The 16,759-nt window shown below is 41.2% G+C and overlaps 2 protein-coding genes across 3 annotated transcripts in view; both read right to left on the bottom strand.

Annotated features, from left to right (window-relative positions):
- c5 (complement component 5) overlaps positions 1-361 on the bottom strand; it is a 22,458-nt gene extending 22,097 nt beyond the window's left edge. Inside the window, exon 1 of the mRNA XM_050052062.1 lies at positions 205-361. Within this exon, the coding sequence (XP_049908019.1) occupies positions 205-272 (68 nt within the window). The 5' untranslated portion in view covers positions 273-361. The remainder of the gene's footprint in view (positions 1-204) is intronic.
- Positions 362-2,327: 1,966 nt separating this feature from the next.
- Positions 2,328-16,197, bottom strand: prdm12b (PR domain containing 12b). 2 transcript variants are annotated; one of them, XM_050052085.1, is made up of 6 exons: positions 15,610-16,197; positions 12,222-12,287; positions 10,396-10,520; positions 8,794-8,949; positions 6,771-6,885; positions 2,328-5,894 (listed from the first exon to the last, which is right to left on the bottom strand). In XM_050052085.1, the coding sequence occupies exons 1-6, from the start codon at positions 15,863-15,865 to the stop codon at positions 5,437-5,439; spliced, it is 1,176 nt and encodes a 391-aa protein (XP_049908042.1). In that variant the 5' UTR covers positions 15,866-16,197; the 3' UTR covers positions 2,328-5,436. The 2 variants fall into 2 exon arrangements, with proteins under 2 accessions (XP_049908042.1, XP_049908043.1); XM_050052086.1 differs by having other exon boundaries at positions 10,396-10,514.
- Positions 16,198-16,759: the final 562 nt, after the last annotated feature.

Here is a 16,759-nt window from a genome sequence, read left to right as displayed (position 1 = left end):
CAGCTGTTACACCAACAGTCACCACAGTCCTGCAGCTGTTACACCAACAGTCACCACAGTCCTTCAGCTGTGACACCAACAGTCACCACAGTCCTGCAGCTGTGACACCAACAGTCACCACAGTCCTGCAGCTGTTACACCAACAGTCACCACAGCCCCTCACACTGCTTCATTTAATTTACCACTGAGAATAATTCGACTTACGATCTGGCGTCAGCCTCGGTCCTCGGACAGAAAAAGCTCACACACATCAGTAGGACCCACACCTTCATCCTGACGATGAGGAGGAAACACACTCTGACTGAGAAAACTGACCCACTGACAGCAACACATATATCAACTATTGGTTAATACCTGTGAGTCATCACAAAACACGACAGGGGGGAACTTCCCCTATCTGTGTGTGTGTGTGTGTGTGTGTGTGTGTGTGTGTGTGTGTGTGTGTGTGTCCCAAAGGTGAGTTTACTCAGCCTGTGTTTTCTGATCTTACCTAACAGTATTGTTGACTCAGCTCATCAGTCAGACGTCCAGATTCACTCTGTTTGTTGTTTTCTCTTCACTCTGCAGGAAAAACATGAGTTACATGTGTCAGGAACGTTTTTATTCACACTGAATTCAAAACACTGCACGTCCATTTACACTGACAGAGTGGAGTCCTGCCGGCGTCACCCACAGGCTGCAGCATTCAGTACAGTCATCATTATACCTAGTTTAAAAAAAAAAGATAATCAGTCATGTAGCTGAGTGTGTAGTTGTGTGTGTGTGTTGTTAGTTTAAAATTTAAAAAACATCAACATGATCGTCATGGCTTCGTTCCTGCAAAGATAAAGTTAGAAAAGCAAACTGAGATCATTTCAGTGGCAGAGGAGTTACTGATGTAAAAGCAGAAATATCACAACTTACAATAGTCTTGCAAAACCTTACTTAGGTTAAAAATTTTTTTTTTTTAAAAAACCGAATAAAAAAGAATTAAAAAAGAATAAAATTAGAGCACTCAGTTTGGAGCCAGCCATATTAACTTATTATATAGCTTATTACCTATTAAAATATTATTATTGATGCATTAACATTAATTTAGGTATTTCAGTGTTGCTGTCTGCAGCGGAGCGATTTCTACTCATTATATTTACTGTACGCTGGTTTAATTTGCTGCATTTTTATTCTATTTGCTCATTATGGTTTTTTTTTAATCTTTATTTACAAGGTAACCACTAACTCAGCTGTCTCAGTAATGTACCAAGAACCTCAAAATTGTACTTCCCCAGGTCGCCAAAATGACCTGGCCCAGCACTGGTTTGAACTTGGCATGCTGAAAGGAATAAGTCGAGCCACATCTGGTTGCCTGACTCAGCTGAGACTCGGGATGAATGACGCCCCAGAATCAGGTCAAATAAACTTGCCAGATTCTGGCTGTCGACACTGCTATCACTGAGCCGTTGCATAAACAATCCGGGCTAGCAGTGGCCCAAACTCAGATTGCCAGAAGAAATATTTGGGGCACGTCCAGTCGGACAACTCAGCTAAGACTTGTATGAATGATGCCCCAGAATTGGGCCACATAAACTTGCCCAATTTTAGCAGCCTACATTGTGATCACTGGGCCGTTATCACAAATGATCTGTTCTAGCAATGGCCCAAACGTGGTATGCCAGAGAAAGTAAGTTGGGGCGCATCCAGTTGGCCGACTCGGCTGAGACCCAGGATAAATGACTCGGCCGTGTCAACAGCTGGAATCTGGCGAGTTTATTTGGCCCAATTCTGCAATCACTGGGCCGGTACATAAGTTATCTGGTCTAGCATCGGCCCAAACTCAGAATGCCAGAGGAAATACGTTGATACGATTGCTTGATTCTAGCTGCTGAACTGGACTGTTATCACAAATAACCTGATCTGGCATCAGCCCAAACTTGGCCACATCTGGTCACCAGCTTGGCTGAGACTTGGGATGAATGATGCCCCAGAATCAGGCCGAATAAACTTGCCCGATTCTGGCTCTCAAATAAAATGACTTAGTCTAGCATCAGCCCAAGTTGGGCATGCGAGAAGAGATAAGTTGGGCTGCATCTAGTTGCCCTCCTTGGCTTGTAAGACTTGTGATGAATGACACCCCAGATTTGGGCCAAATACACTTGCTAGATTCCAGCTGCTGACACTGCCACCACTAGGCTGCAATCATGCCAATTGCCAAAACCTTCCCGGGTATGGCCCAATATGGTTAAATTCCAGCTGTCAGTTCAAAACTGACATTCCTATTTTGACCACAGTCATGCCAGTGAATTGCCCAAGTATACAACTTCATTATCAGGCAGCAGCGTCAGTGGTGGCATGGTAGATTATTACTGTAGGCTACCTGGTCACTTTCCACCACTGGTCCCTATCTGAAGGCTGGATGTGCAGTACGTACAGCAGACTGACAGCAGAGCAGAGGTTAAAGGTGAAGTCACACTTTATTAGGAGTATAGGCTCAAATACATTGTCCTTTATAGAAGTCAACATAGCATACTTCATATACCGATACATGTGTCATATATGACCTTATACATATACAGAGATAAAGTGACAGTTGAATTATATTCTGGGCATAAAGCACATCTCATGTTTATATTCACATTCTTTTCTTTGACACTTTATTTACATCACACCAAGAGAGAAAGCCCGACACACAGCCGCCGGCTAAATAAGAGACTCGTCAACTAAATTACTTTTCTTGTTACTTTGATTATTTAACAACATATTTATACAAAAATCAGGGAAAAACAAACATGTAAAAACATTTACAAAGATTAGAAACTTAGATTCTAATATTTTCTAACAGGTATCGACTCAACCTGTCCGAGACCCAATTTGGGCCTCGACACACAGCTTAACAACAACAGACATTAAGGTCAATAATAATAATAATAATAATAATAATAATAATCATAATTTCAGGCTCTGCCTATTTTAATAAGTGACGAGCTTCTTTAAAGGAATCTGCTGAGTTTTTAGTAGATTCAGTGTTGGTCAGTAAAACAAAGTGAAGACACCCAAATCCTGCTAACATGTTAGCGTCCAGCTAACATTGAGTAAAATCCCGAAAGAAGATTTTTTTTATATACATCAGCTGCACACAAGATAAAAATTTATCTTTTGGGACTTTGGCGCTTTGTTCCATGCAAATATGTTAGCTAACGTATAACCTGGAGTTTGATATTATGGTGTATGCTCACGTTAAAGCAAAAGCTACCTAACAGCAGTCAAGCTAATGTAAACCTAAATGTTTATTACTTTAAGTTCATATTACTCCACATAGTTTATGCTAAGTGTTAGCATTGAGCTGACTATCACTCTACATTTAAATTATTTCTAATTGAAAAAAAAAAAAAAAATCACTGAAGAAGGTGTATGCTAAAGTGCTAGCGTGGAGCCGACTGTAACTCAGCAGGCGTAGCGAGATAATACCACGTATCGACATGAACTATGACACGAGTTTACTGTCGGCACACAGATGGTCATTAACTGTGGGCCGTAATGAATGTGCAGAATTCAATATTGATGCCGCAAAGATCATCACAGCTCCATGGAAAGTGTAATTTGAGCTTTAACCCACATGATGTAAGCTATAACGCTAATGCTAACACTACCTGCTGAATCAACAAATTTAGCTTAGTCTGGTTTCAAAAAGAACCACCGTTTGCAGTTAGCCTCCAAGATTACTACTACTACTGCCACTGAGACTAACCACAGACAGTCAGTGCAACTAACGACTTCCTCTGTGACACCGCAAGTTTTACCCTTAATCATTTCTACAGTAGTGCCATTAGGAAGAAGGTGGATAATTTGAGCTGTACTCAACATGGTGGAAGCTACCTTGCTAATGAAGCTAGCTAGCTTGGTCGCTAATGGCACAATTTTTAACAGTTTAGAGTTGTATTGGTAGCATTGACTCCTCACTGTGTGTAAACAGAGATGATGTATTATATTAAAACCAGTTCATTTGAAGCGTTCATAGACTACGCACACGTTCACACCTGCAGTTGGTGAATACAGACAGCTACGAAGACACAGAAACTATCATTTGAGCTTTAGCATCATGTATGCTAACCTGTTAGCACGTGAACAACAGTACGATGGATGTGTCTGTTAACGGACCAACAGGACGATTTACCACACACTCAGCAGATTCCTCTGAAGCAGCCTCAGTGCTCAGACTGTAGCGCCTCCTAGTTTTCAACACACATGTTACAACCCTTTAACAGAGAACCATTTGCATGCAAACCAAAGCACGACATCATCGTCTCACAGATACGTGATTTATACTGGAGTCACAGACTGATGCTGTGTCCCATCATGCAACAGTTTTATGATTCAGTATCAGAGTTTCAGTGTCTCCTCGTCCGGATGAAGAGACGGTGAAAGTCTGTGTTTGTGTGAGTGTGTCTGTTGTCTAATAAATGTGTGTGTGCATGCATATAATGTACAAACATCTGAGGGACTGGATGTTGTCACCTCAGCTAACAGACATTCAGCTGTTACAGTCAGTGTGGCGTCTTGTAAATTATTACCCAGGTAGCCTGAATCATAGTCCAACAGGGCCCTGATATGGAGCCAGAGATGGGAAATGAAACTGTTTAAATCAATGTGCTAAAAAGGTTCATTCAGTCCAAGTGTTGGGGAACATCTGCTGTTCGTTAGCTCATATTATTCAAGGACAGAACAGAAGCAGAATATAAGTGAGCTCACTGCCGTCATCATCAGTGTTTTGTTCAAGAAAACCATTCGAACACTTTAAGGATCAGATTTTAAATATTTGTGGCAGACTGAAGATTAATTCATGTTTCCCAAATCAATAAGAAAAGTCTCAATATATTTTTGCTGCGATGCTGTTGTAGAGCAGTGTGTTAATATTTTGAACGCCTGGTCCTGGACTCATGACTTCCTGAAATCACCCCACGTAATCTGGTCTGAGTTCAGGTTGTGACTCTGGCGAGCCCGGTCTCACCCTGAAATTGTTGAAATCTGGCGCTTGGGCAGAGACTTGCAGCGTCAGAAACCAACGAAAAAAGGTGTCGTTTTACGTCAGCATGATACATGAACACACCCAGGGTACCTTGGACGTCATATGTGGACATGGAAAGTCCATGACCAAACGTGGACATGTGACGAGGTCGCAGTGAGGATGATGATGCTCTGACCCAAATGTGGCCTGAGGGCTGCTCACTGGATCTGGTTCTCAGCCCAAATCTGGGTCACATGAGGGTCAGAGTCAGATCACAGCTGCTGCAGGAATCGAGTGACCAGAACTCAGCCAAATGTGCCGACGCTGAGCCGCAGTTGGCCCGATTCCTGTGGCTACCTGGGTAACATGTTCCTCCAACCTGTCAGATTCCTGTCTGAGTTAGTTTGGATATTTAAGCTGTCTGTCTGTATTCGGTGTGTCTGTCTGTCTACCTCTCATCACAGCACCATGGTGGGTATATGGTGAACCAGTGATGCCGGGTGAGGCATGGCGGTCAGCTGCGGTGGGTGAGGAGGAGGTGAGTGAGCGGCGTGCACCACCACACCTCCCCCTGCGGCGACGGCATCTGCGGTGGGCCGGTGCCTGGCGCTCTTCTGGTGCGCCCGCAGGCCCGCCAGCTGCGAGTACGCTGACTGGCAGACGTGGCACTTGTAGGGGCGCTCGCCGGTGTGCAGCCGGACGTGGTTCCTCAGCGTGGACGACTGGCTGAAGCGGCGGTTGCAGAAGCGGCAGACGAAGGGTTTGTCCAGCGTGTGGATGCGCATGTGGGAGCGCAGGTTGCTGCGGGAGTTGAAGCCGCGGTGGCAGATGACGCATCGCATGCGGCCCAGGGTGGAGGAAGAGGAGGAGGAGGAGGAGGAGGAGGAAGAGGAGCCTTCACAGGTGTGAAATTCATCTAGAAGGAGGAGGAGGAGGAGATAGTTGTTAAAATCTGGTGATAGTTTATATTTAATGTAAATACTCAGGACGTTCTCGCTCCCAGCTCGTCACATAAGGAGCTTCATCAGCGCTTCAAACTACGACACTCTGTGTGACTGTACTGACCACGATGGGAGCAGAGGAGGAGGTCAGGTGATGCAGTGTATGGCGTGGATGTATAAAGAGACCTGGATACAGCGTTGGAGGCGGGACCCCGTTCATTTCTACCAAGGTTGCTCAAAAAGCTGTGTGTCTGTGGTACGAGATCGATGCTGCTTCCGCATCATTGCGCCCATACACACATTAACTGTCAGTAAACAGTATGACATGCTTTGGTGGGCGGGGCTTAGCTGGAGACATTAGCTAGTGCTACCTAACAAGTTCTGTTGGTTTGTTTTAGACGATTGAGGAAGATGTTTTATTACTATAACTGAAACTTGAAACATTTTGTTGATGAAAGTTTGTAAAAAGTCTCTTCTCAGAAAATAACTCAAATAAAAGATTCAACGTCCAGGTGTTTGTGTTTGTGTCAGTATCATAGATTAGCAAATGTACTCGGTATGATAACGTCAACTTTTACATCATGGTATTCCTTGGAACCAGTATATCACTGCACCCCTAGTCACGAGTCACTGGTGTTAAAGTCCAAGTTGAGTTGCAGGTGTTGACTCAGGTCTAAAGTCATCAGGTCATGTGACTGGAGTCCACGCCTCTGGTTGAGGTGCAGAGCCACTGTTGTGTTTAAAATCAGAGTCAAACATCTGCTGTAGGTTTAGACTTGTGGATGAATCCACAGATCACTTATCAGTAATCTTTACTGGTGAGTAATCAATCAATAATCAATAATCTGTACCGGTCTTGGTCTTCTTGCTCTGTTCTTCGTCTCCTCCAGGAATCCCAGGGATTCCCAGGAAGGTGTTGTGGGAGTTTCCATACCAGACCAGCAGCTCCTGATCCGGAGGGATCGTCTGAGGAGGGAAACATGGAGGGTTAAACATCAGCGGGGAGGACGTTAAAGTGTCAGATATAGAATATAAATAAGATCAATGTGTTCATTTATCACTTTGAAAACAGACGTTACAAAGTCACAAGACAATAAACAGTTCAGTGAAGCAGCAGAAGCACTGAGGGCTCTGTAAACTGTGAAGAGGTTAAAAAAAGTCACAACAACAAATAAATAAACACAAGTGTGTATAAATATGTACAAACATCCACACAAACAGGCACGTACATGAACACACACACACACATGCTCTGTGCACAAGCTTTAGCACACGTCTGCACAGAAATAGATGTGCACATATACAGACACTGAAATTGGGACTTTATAGAAATGCAACCCTAAAAAATGTTTTTTAAAATGTTTTTTAAAATGTTTTCTAAATGTAACTTTATTGTTCACCAGGGTGGAAATGTGTCTGTGAACTTCCCACAGACGTACGTCAAGCTGCTTTCAAACGCAGGCGACGTTTAATGATCCTCAACATGTGTAACGTTGGACACTCCGTTGTGTCAGTGTCACTGAGTCATGTTACATTCAGCTCTGTTGGTGTTGTTGCTTCAGTTTGTCATCGTCTGCTTTCAGCATATTTCCTGAGCAGTCAGAACCTGTGAGGTTTTTCTGGAGAAGATTTATTATTGTTTTGGATTATTACAATGATCATTTGTATGAAGTGAGAATATGTGTCTGCTCCCATGTTGATAAGAGTCTGAAAATCATCCCTTTAAGTTACTTTAGAAGAACAGATAAAAAACGTGTGATGACTTAGCTGTGAACAATCATGTGATTAAATATTTGAATCAATAGACAGCCCTGATTTATATTTGTGTGTGTGACATTTCCACCAGAGCTGCACGAGGTATTTAAAGTTTCATCATGTCGTGGCCTCCAAGTGAAACTGTCTCAGTGTCTCATCTGGTTTTGCACATATTATTAATAACTCTTGTTATTTCCTGTCTTTAAACCTAAACAACAAATACATGTGTATAATAAATGTTGATCTGAACCAATGAACACTGTGTGAACACATGATGTGGAGACGACTCTGTGGTTCAGCTCTGGAGTCAGAATCAGAGGACTGAATGTTTAGTATTTGTCCAGCAGAGGGCGACACACACCTGAACTCTTCTTCATGACCTGCTGCTCAACATGACTCCTCCACCCCCGAAACACTGAAACACTCTCACTGTTGTTTCTTCTTCATCATTTTTGTTTGGTTTAGCATCTTTATGAGTCTTGTATTCATTGATCCGACTTAAACTGTCTGAATTTAATTCTGCTTTATTTAATGTCTTGTTGTCTAAAAGTTCATCGTTTGACTGGATTTTATTTTGAATTTATTTCATGTATTGGGCAGATTTGCCTCTAAAAGTGCTCCAGAAACAAAGATTGTTATTGTTGTTTTTACACTGAATAAAATCAAATATGGAGGCCCTGACACAAGACTGGAAAACACCTTACAACACCTGCAGCTGCAGAACGACCTGTCGGCAGGTTCTCCTCAGAACCTGAACCATGGAGAACGTTCGTCTCTTTAGTTCGAGGTTCTTCTGATGTTTCAGACATTTATATTGTTCAGTGTGTCGGCTGCTGTCCAACTCCAGCGGTGGAACTCAAATACATTCACTTAAGTACTCAACTTAAGTACAAATCTAAAGTACTTGTACTCGAGTAGTTTTTCCATGTTCTGCTCCCTGCTCCTCTCCTTCATCTCAGAGCTCATTATTGTATCATTTCCTGCGCTTCATTTGTCTGACAGCAGCTATCAGAGTCAGAGTACTTCTCCCCTGCTGTCGGACAAACAACAACAGAAGAAGAAGAAGCAGTGGAGTTGATGTCACAGACTCAGCGGTCAGAGCGTGATGCGTTCACTGACCTCCACAGCCTTGTAGAAGATACTGCTGCCAATCTGAACCACCTCCAGGTTCTGCTCCTGCTCGTTCCTCGCACACTTGATGTATGTCATCCAGCTCCTCTGGTCCTCCTGACTGGCGTCGATGAAATACCTCACCGTCCCGTCCTCGTTAAACACCTTAAACAGGGGAGGACACGTGGACACTTAAATCTCATCATATCGTTTTATTATCCAACAGTTCCATAACGAGTCGGCTGCTCAGTTTGTTTACTGTGTGGATCCTTAAGAAACACTGTGCAAAACAAACTGACCAAACACCTCCGCAAGTATGGCACTTAAGGCTTTATTTCCCCTTAGCTAAGGGACATACTTAAAGTTGAAAATCCCTTAAAATATTTCCCTAGTCAAGTACAAACATTAATGGCATTTACTGCAGTGGGACAGATTTTAGTTTCCATGTGGACTTTTGCACCTCTGATAGCTAAGGTCTTTTGGGCAACAGTTTAACTGCCTCTAAGGGATTCATTAAGTGTAAGTCCAAAATAAGGAGAAAATCTTAAAAACCTATGTGGACATTTTAAGATAACCTTAATAATAATAATAACAATAATACATTTTATTTAAGGGCGCCTTTCATGGCACTCAAGGTCACCTTACAAAAGTACAGAAGTGCATAAAAACAGGGATAAAAACAAACAATAAAATAAGCATAAGACTGAAGGGTGCTGTTTTTATTTAAAGGAAGCCTTAACTCTGACTTTAAGGAAAATCTTAACTTAAGCTGTTTAGTGCAATGGTTTTACTAACTTTAAGGAATTTCTTAAGGGTAAGCTTAAAGTTAAGAGAAAACCTTAAATATATTAAGTGAACATGTTAAGGAAAAGAATTACAGATGTTGTGTCTTTTATTTTGAGGAAGCCTTAACTCAGACTTTAAGGAAAATCTTAACTTAAGGTGTTTCATGCAATGTTAAGGAATTTCTTAAGGGTAAGTTGAAGGCAAAAGAAAGTCTTAAATATTTAAGTGAACATTTTGAAAAAACCTTAAGGAAAATACTTAAGGGTCCTGTGTTTTTTATTTCAAGGAAGCTTTGACTTAGAATTTTAGGAAAATCTTAACTTAAGGTGTTTTTTGTAGAACAGTTTAACCAACTTTAGGGGATTCTTAAGTATAAGACCAAAAAAATAAGAAAACCTTAAATACTTAAAGGAACATTTTATGAAAAACTGAGGGAAAAGACTTCAGGGTGTTGTGGTTTTTATTTTAGGGAAGCCTTTTCTTGGAATTTTAATTTAAAAAAAGTCTTTACTAAGGTGTTTCATGCAACAGTTCAACTACCTTTAAGGGATTTCTTAAGTATAAACCCAAAAAATGAGGAAACCTTAAATCGATAAGTGAACATTTTAAGATAACCTTAAGGAAAACACTTAAGGGTGTTGTGCTTTTATTTATTTTAAGGACACCTTTGCTTGGAATTTAAGGAAAATCTTAACTTAAGGTGTTTTGTGCAACAGTTAAACTAACTTTAAGGGATTTCTTACAGGCCTCAACATGAGTGTAAATAGAAATATGAATGTAAATACAAGTATAAACATATTTAGTGTTAAGTGATTTTGAACGCACCTCCCACATGAGGTTGTTGTTCTTGTACAGGTCGATGTGTTCAGGTGAGATCAGGCGTCCTGTGAACGGTCCCATCTCTGTTCCTGCTTTGATCCATGTTTTAGAGAAAATCCCCAAACCTTCTCCTGAAACACACACACACACACACACACACACACACACACACACACACACACACACACACACACACACACAGACGTGTTACTGCAGTGTAAAAACACAAACAGGAAGTGACTCTTCTCTTTCAAACCTCAGGTCCTGTTTCTGAGGACAGGAAACACGGCTCATGAATTCATCTGCACATTGTTGCACATGTCAGATTCTGCATATCACTGTGAGCTGAGATTCACCCTTGCTCATCACTGTACGTTTTATTCCAGGGCTGGTCGGCCATCTTTGACCCTCCGTCGGCTCAGTCACTGGTATTTGTTCTTTAATAAACTTCCTTCATACATTTGCACTTTGAACAGAGATCTGACTGAAGCTACTTTAGTCACTGTGAGGCGACTCATGCGTGTGTGACATCACGCTGTTGTTTATAATGTAGAAAAAAGCAAAAAGAATTATTATAATTAATTATATTTGTGTCACTAACAAGTTTCAGTCAGTTGAAAACTAATTTTAAGAATTTGGTCAAAGTCAAAACATTTGACATTTTTCAGTGGGACGGACTTAAAATAAATAAGTTAGAGTACGTTAAATAGTTTGACCACTAAATATCAAAACAACTTTCAATAAATATTAAGTTGGTTCAACTTAATTAAGTTTTGTAAGGTCGAAGAAAAACTAAACTAATTGAGTCTGTCAGATTATAACTCACTAATGCTGAGTGTGGTCGACTCAAAGAGACGCAGCAAGTTGTTGAACCAGTCGTTTATTGTTTGGGTGCAGAGTGAGACTGTTTCCTGCTCACTGTGTCACTGAGCATGTGTCAGCTGATCTGACTGTGACTGTTGTGTTTGGAGCAGGATACATAATAATAATATAATATAATACAGTAACTTAATATCTGACTGTCCTTCAGGTGTCAGTCAGATTTGAAATGTTTCGTCTTCTTTACTGTGTTCGTCACCGTCATCATCATCATCATCATCATCATTGTTATTAAAAAAATCTGAGAATATCTGGAAATCTAATTTACACACTTCACTGATTCATTTGTTTGTGTTTGTTGTACGTCTTTAACGTATTTAATCTTTGTTTTTATCTGTTTTCTTTTTATGTCTGATTGTTATTTAATATCTGAGGTGTCTTCATGCTGCACAGTGTTTTAAGTTTTTATTTCCTTTTACACGTGTGTGTGTAAATAAACTAAACTAGTGTAGTCGCTGACACTGAGGAGAAAACTGCTGCGTAACGTCGGCTGGATCGAGGCCACGCATCACTCTGACAGTATCAATATATTTAATATTCACCTTCACAGAGTCGAGACGAGCGACGCACACAGGTCCACAACACAGAGCTTACAGCCTGAGATCATTTTAAAATCACCCAAAATAAATATTGACGGGCCTTTAGACAAAAAAAGATACAAATAAAAATGTAGTGAAACATATTTCACCTGATAATTATTTGATCATCATGACTGATCGCTTTTTAATTCAACTTTAACTGTTTTAAAATGAGTTTAAATAAGATTCAGAATCAGCAGCTGAGAGTTTCAGGAGAGACGACGTGATGTGAGGAGGTAAAAAGCCAAATTAATAAGATTAAAATGAACAAATTATTGAATAATTTGGTTGATATTTTCATGCTCAGTAATGAAACAGACCCACAGAGACGTGTCGATTCATGAAACCACAGAGACATAGAGAGGGAGAGTTTACCTGGGACTGAGCTCTGAGCGATGATCACCTCACTGGGTAAAACCAGACTGGACAGTTTCTGCACCTCTGAACACAAAAACAGTAAAATATATTTATTCATTTTCATTTTTTAAATAAACATATATAAATAAACATTGATGACTGGAAACAGAGATCTAAGACAGGGAGGAGAGAAGATCTGAAATGTGACAGTAAGAAATAAAGTCGTGTGTTGAGCTGCAGCTCTGATCAGAAACATGATGGAGAGGTTTAACTCCTCCTAACTTACAGATGTACTTTTGGGACGCCCGACTGAGGACACTCAGTGTGTGGATCTGTGATGATGAGGACAGTTGGTGGTTGAAGATGAAGAAATCAGTGTGACAGCATGAACTAACTGAGGACTCTTTCCCAAAGAGATTACAACGTGAATAAATGGACTGAATTCACATTAGAAACTTGGAAAGAAGCACAAAACACTTCTGATTCACGCCGACATATTTGAGCTCTCACTCCCATCAGGTCCACGAGGGACGCCGTCCGTCTCTCTCAGACACAAACTTTAGGAAGTGGTCAACATTTGGGTTGTTGCCCACTCAGCCAGGCCGCACTTGAAAGAGAGATTTTTAACCTCAGTGAGGCTTTTACCTGGTTAAATAAAGGATATACTCATCGACCACTTTATTAGGTACACCCAATAAGAGCAAATATCCAGTGAGCCAAAATGCCTTGTTGATGCCAGAGGTCAGAGGAGAATGGCCAGACTGGTTCAAGATGATAGAAAGGCAACAGGAAGTCAAATAAGCACTGGTTCCAACCAAGGTGTGCAGAAGACCATCTCTGAAGCAACAACACCTTGTCCAACCTTGAAGCAGATGGGCTACAGCAGCAGAAGACCACACCAGGTGCCACTCCTGTCAGCTAACAACAGGAAACTGAGGNACTGTACTCCAATGGCCTCCACAGTCACCAGATCTCAGTCCAATAGAGCACCTTTGGGATGTGCTGGAACGGGAGATTCTCATCATGGATCAACTGTGTGATGTCATCATGTCAATATGGACCAACATCTCTGAGGAATGTTTCCAGCACCTTGTTGAATCTGTGACACCAAGAATTAAAAAGAAAGTCCAACCTGGTACCAGCAAGGTGTCCCTAATAAAGTGGCCTGTGAGCATATTTTGACTCCCGCTATATTAAATCCTACTCCTACTGATGTAATCTGATTACAAAAACCATGTCTGAAAAAGACCACTCATGACCTGCAGACAGTAACATTTGATAAACGACAGAGAGCTGTTTCTGCCTCATCCTGTGTGTTTATTGATCCTGTTGTTTAAATCTGATTTTAGTTTGACTTCTGATTTATGATCATTATTTTAGCAGCGACTCCTCCAGGTGCTTTTTAGGTTTGAACATTTCCTCCTCTGCACCTTGGACACGAAACAATCTTCAGAGAGATGTAACATCAGAAACACTGATATCCACTGATGGATTTAAGGACGTCATAAAGAAAGTGTGTGTTTAAATAGTTGTTGTTTGATTGTGGAGTTTTGGATTACATGTTGTATTTGTTGCATTTTAAATGTGTTCTGATTGGCTGCTGCCTCACCAGGCCTCTGTGGGAGAAGAGAATTTCAATCTCAGCGGGACGTCCTGGTTAAACAAAGGTTAGGTCAAATAAAATAAAATAAAATATTATTATCATTATTATTATTATTATTATTATTATTGTTATTTGTCTCTGTTATTAATGTTACTTTTACTTTTTTCCAGCCATGGAGTGCAGGGAGATGATGTGAGCTGGGTGTGGATGGCAGTGACACTGAAGGTTTGCATGTTTTAATATGTGAATTTTGAAAATAAAAAATGAGTTCAAAGCAAAAAAGAAATGACGGGACGTTCGGAGTGTCGTAAAGCTGAAGTTTCCCACAAACAGTGAAAGCAGCATGAAGCCGAGCCCTGAAAAAACGAGGTTAAACGCTCCTTTTCTCCTTCAATGGGCGCATTATGTCCTGACACCTCCTCACTGCTCCTCACTGCTCCCCGCTGCCCGCTGAGCACAAATCTTAACTCATGATGTTTCAGGTGACACAAAACTCAACCTGAGTGTGAGACAGAGACAGGAGGAAGAGGAGGAAGAGGAGGAAGAGGACAAAGTCTCCGGACACGTCACAGAAAATAAAAACATGCAACAAATGAAATAAAGTTTAAAATGAAAGAGAGAAGCAGAGAAACGTCACGTCGCGTTTCACGCTCGGTCCTGAGCGTGAAACGCGACGTGACATAAAGGAGCAAACAGATCTGTGTGCAGATAAAAGTGGAAGATTATCTCAATTTAAAACCAGAGAAGAAGAAAAGAAAAAACTCATAAATGCCACGAGGGGAGAGTTCAGAGGATTCAGTTCACACGACGGAGATTTAAATTCCTGCAGAGGGAAATAAAGCAGAAATAATCCGGTCAAAATGAACCGAGAGGGTCAGGACACCGGGAGACGGCTCTCACGGCTCCTCTGAAATTGTTCCGAACGAATTCTGATGAAAACGGAAACGAATTTCAAAATAAAATTTAGCAAAAATGAAAAAGAAGCAGAGATAAAAAAAATAAAAAAAAAGACAGAAAAAAGGCCGCGGCGAAGCCTTGCTTCATTCTGGTGACAATTTGAGCTTCAGAGTCAGACAGCACAGAAATGATTTATTAACATCAGTCTGCATATTTTCAGGATTGATTATCGATCAACAGGTGATCAACTGATTCATTAATTGTAAGACTTTTAATGATTTATTGGAAATTTGCGGCGCGTCAGAAAACTCCAACTGATCCGTTAGATCACGGAGTTCAAACGGTTTGATCGGTTATTGATAGACTAATTAATGAACAATAATTAAATGAACTTTGTGTCGGCAGACTGACGTCATCCAAATTTATTTTACACATTTTTATCGTGAAAAAGAATTTTAAATGATGCAAATACAAATAACGCAGAAACATCTGCAGCACTTTAATGTTTCAGCGGGATTATTTTATTCTTGTAAATTGTTTGTTAGTTAATAAATAATAATAATAATAATAATAATAAATCAGCATGTTTATAAGATAATTAATATTTTCATGGGTGAAAAACAGCAAATGAAACAGAAACTAAATCAATAAAATCCGAAGTAAAAGTTGAAACTGGTGTAAAATTGAAAAAGTAAATGAGTAAAAGCAATTTATTATTTTCCACCATCAGTGAAACATTTAATGATAAATTAAGATCAGTTATTGATCAGATTTTCTGCGACCTTATTGATCCGCGGCAGGTGAGCGGAAGTGATGAGGAGATACATTAAGTATTTAAGGCTTTAAATTAAGGGATAATTTAAGGTGTGCAGAGTTTAATTGGTTAATTCAAGTGTCGTCACTGACCTCCGGAGAAGGACTGCGCGAGCACCTCGGCGGTGAACGCGGTCTTGGGGCTCGCGCTCGGGGCGGTGCGGTCCTCGTGCGGCAGGTGATGTTGGTGCGGCAGGTGGTGGTGCTGCTCGCCCAGCACGTGCCTCCAGCGGCCGTACAGGAAGCTGTGCAGGATGTCCGAGGTGATGATGTCCGCCAGAGAGAGCGGCTGCTGCGGCTTGAAGCCCGACTTCAGGCCCAACGAGGAGCCGGGCAGCACGGAGCCCATGGCGGGGCAGAGGGAGCCGGGGCCGGGCAGGAGATGCAGCGGGAGCCGGTATCAGGGGACCGGAGCAGAACAAGTCCCTCAGGTGAAGCAAACTTTTTTCTTTTTTCTTTTTTAAATCCTCCAATATGTTGGAATAAAAACTCCTCTTGATGTTCTTCCTTTTTAAATTTAAGACAAACTCAGATTAAAAACACAAATTGAGTGTTTAATGTCGCTGCAGGGTTTTTTCTTTAAACGTTAAATGAAGTTAAAACGCTGAAAATTAAAAGAGTGTGTGTGAAGAGAAGTTGTTCAGAGAGCTGATGGTCAGAGCAGAGTGTGTGTGGGTCTATATACACCCTGTCTGTCTGTCTGTCTGTCTGTAATGGGCTGTAATCACCTCCTCCAACATTTCTATAAAGAGAGGAGGGAGGAGAGTGAGTGTGTGTGTGTGTGTGCGTGTGTGTGTGTGTGTGTGTGTGTGTGTGTGTGTGTCCTCCACGCGCTGTTGGCTCCGTTTACAGCTCTGTTGGCTCGTGACACCGTAGAGACACTTAATTAGAACTTAATGAGAAAACAACAACAAGAGAACAGAGCTCAGCTGTTAGAGACCTGCAGGATCCTGGTCCTGGATCAGCTGGACCAGGATCCTGCAGGTCTCTAACAGCTAAACAGATTTAATTTATTTAAAAAGAACATCTAAAATATTTCACACATCCTGTCGTGTCCTCTGAACCAGCAGCAGGAAGCATCAACACATGATGTCGGGATGATCTGAAATAAGAAGGTTTGAATTCAGGACTTTGACTTTCAGTGGAATATTTTTACGTTAAATCTCCAGAGTGTTGATTTAAATCTGATCTAATGGTTGTGTTCTGGTTCCCTCAGAATGACACGTTTATATCTACACAGGGA

The sequence above is a fragment of the Epinephelus moara genome, chromosome 8 (genome assembly GCF_006386435.1).
Source record: "Epinephelus moara isolate mb chromosome 8, YSFRI_EMoa_1.0, whole genome shotgun sequence".
NCBI classification, from domain to species: Eukaryota; Metazoa; Chordata; class Actinopteri; order Perciformes; family Serranidae; genus Epinephelus; species Epinephelus moara.
Note: the sequence above shows the minus strand (reverse complement) of the source record. Positions and strands in the feature narration are given on the sequence as shown.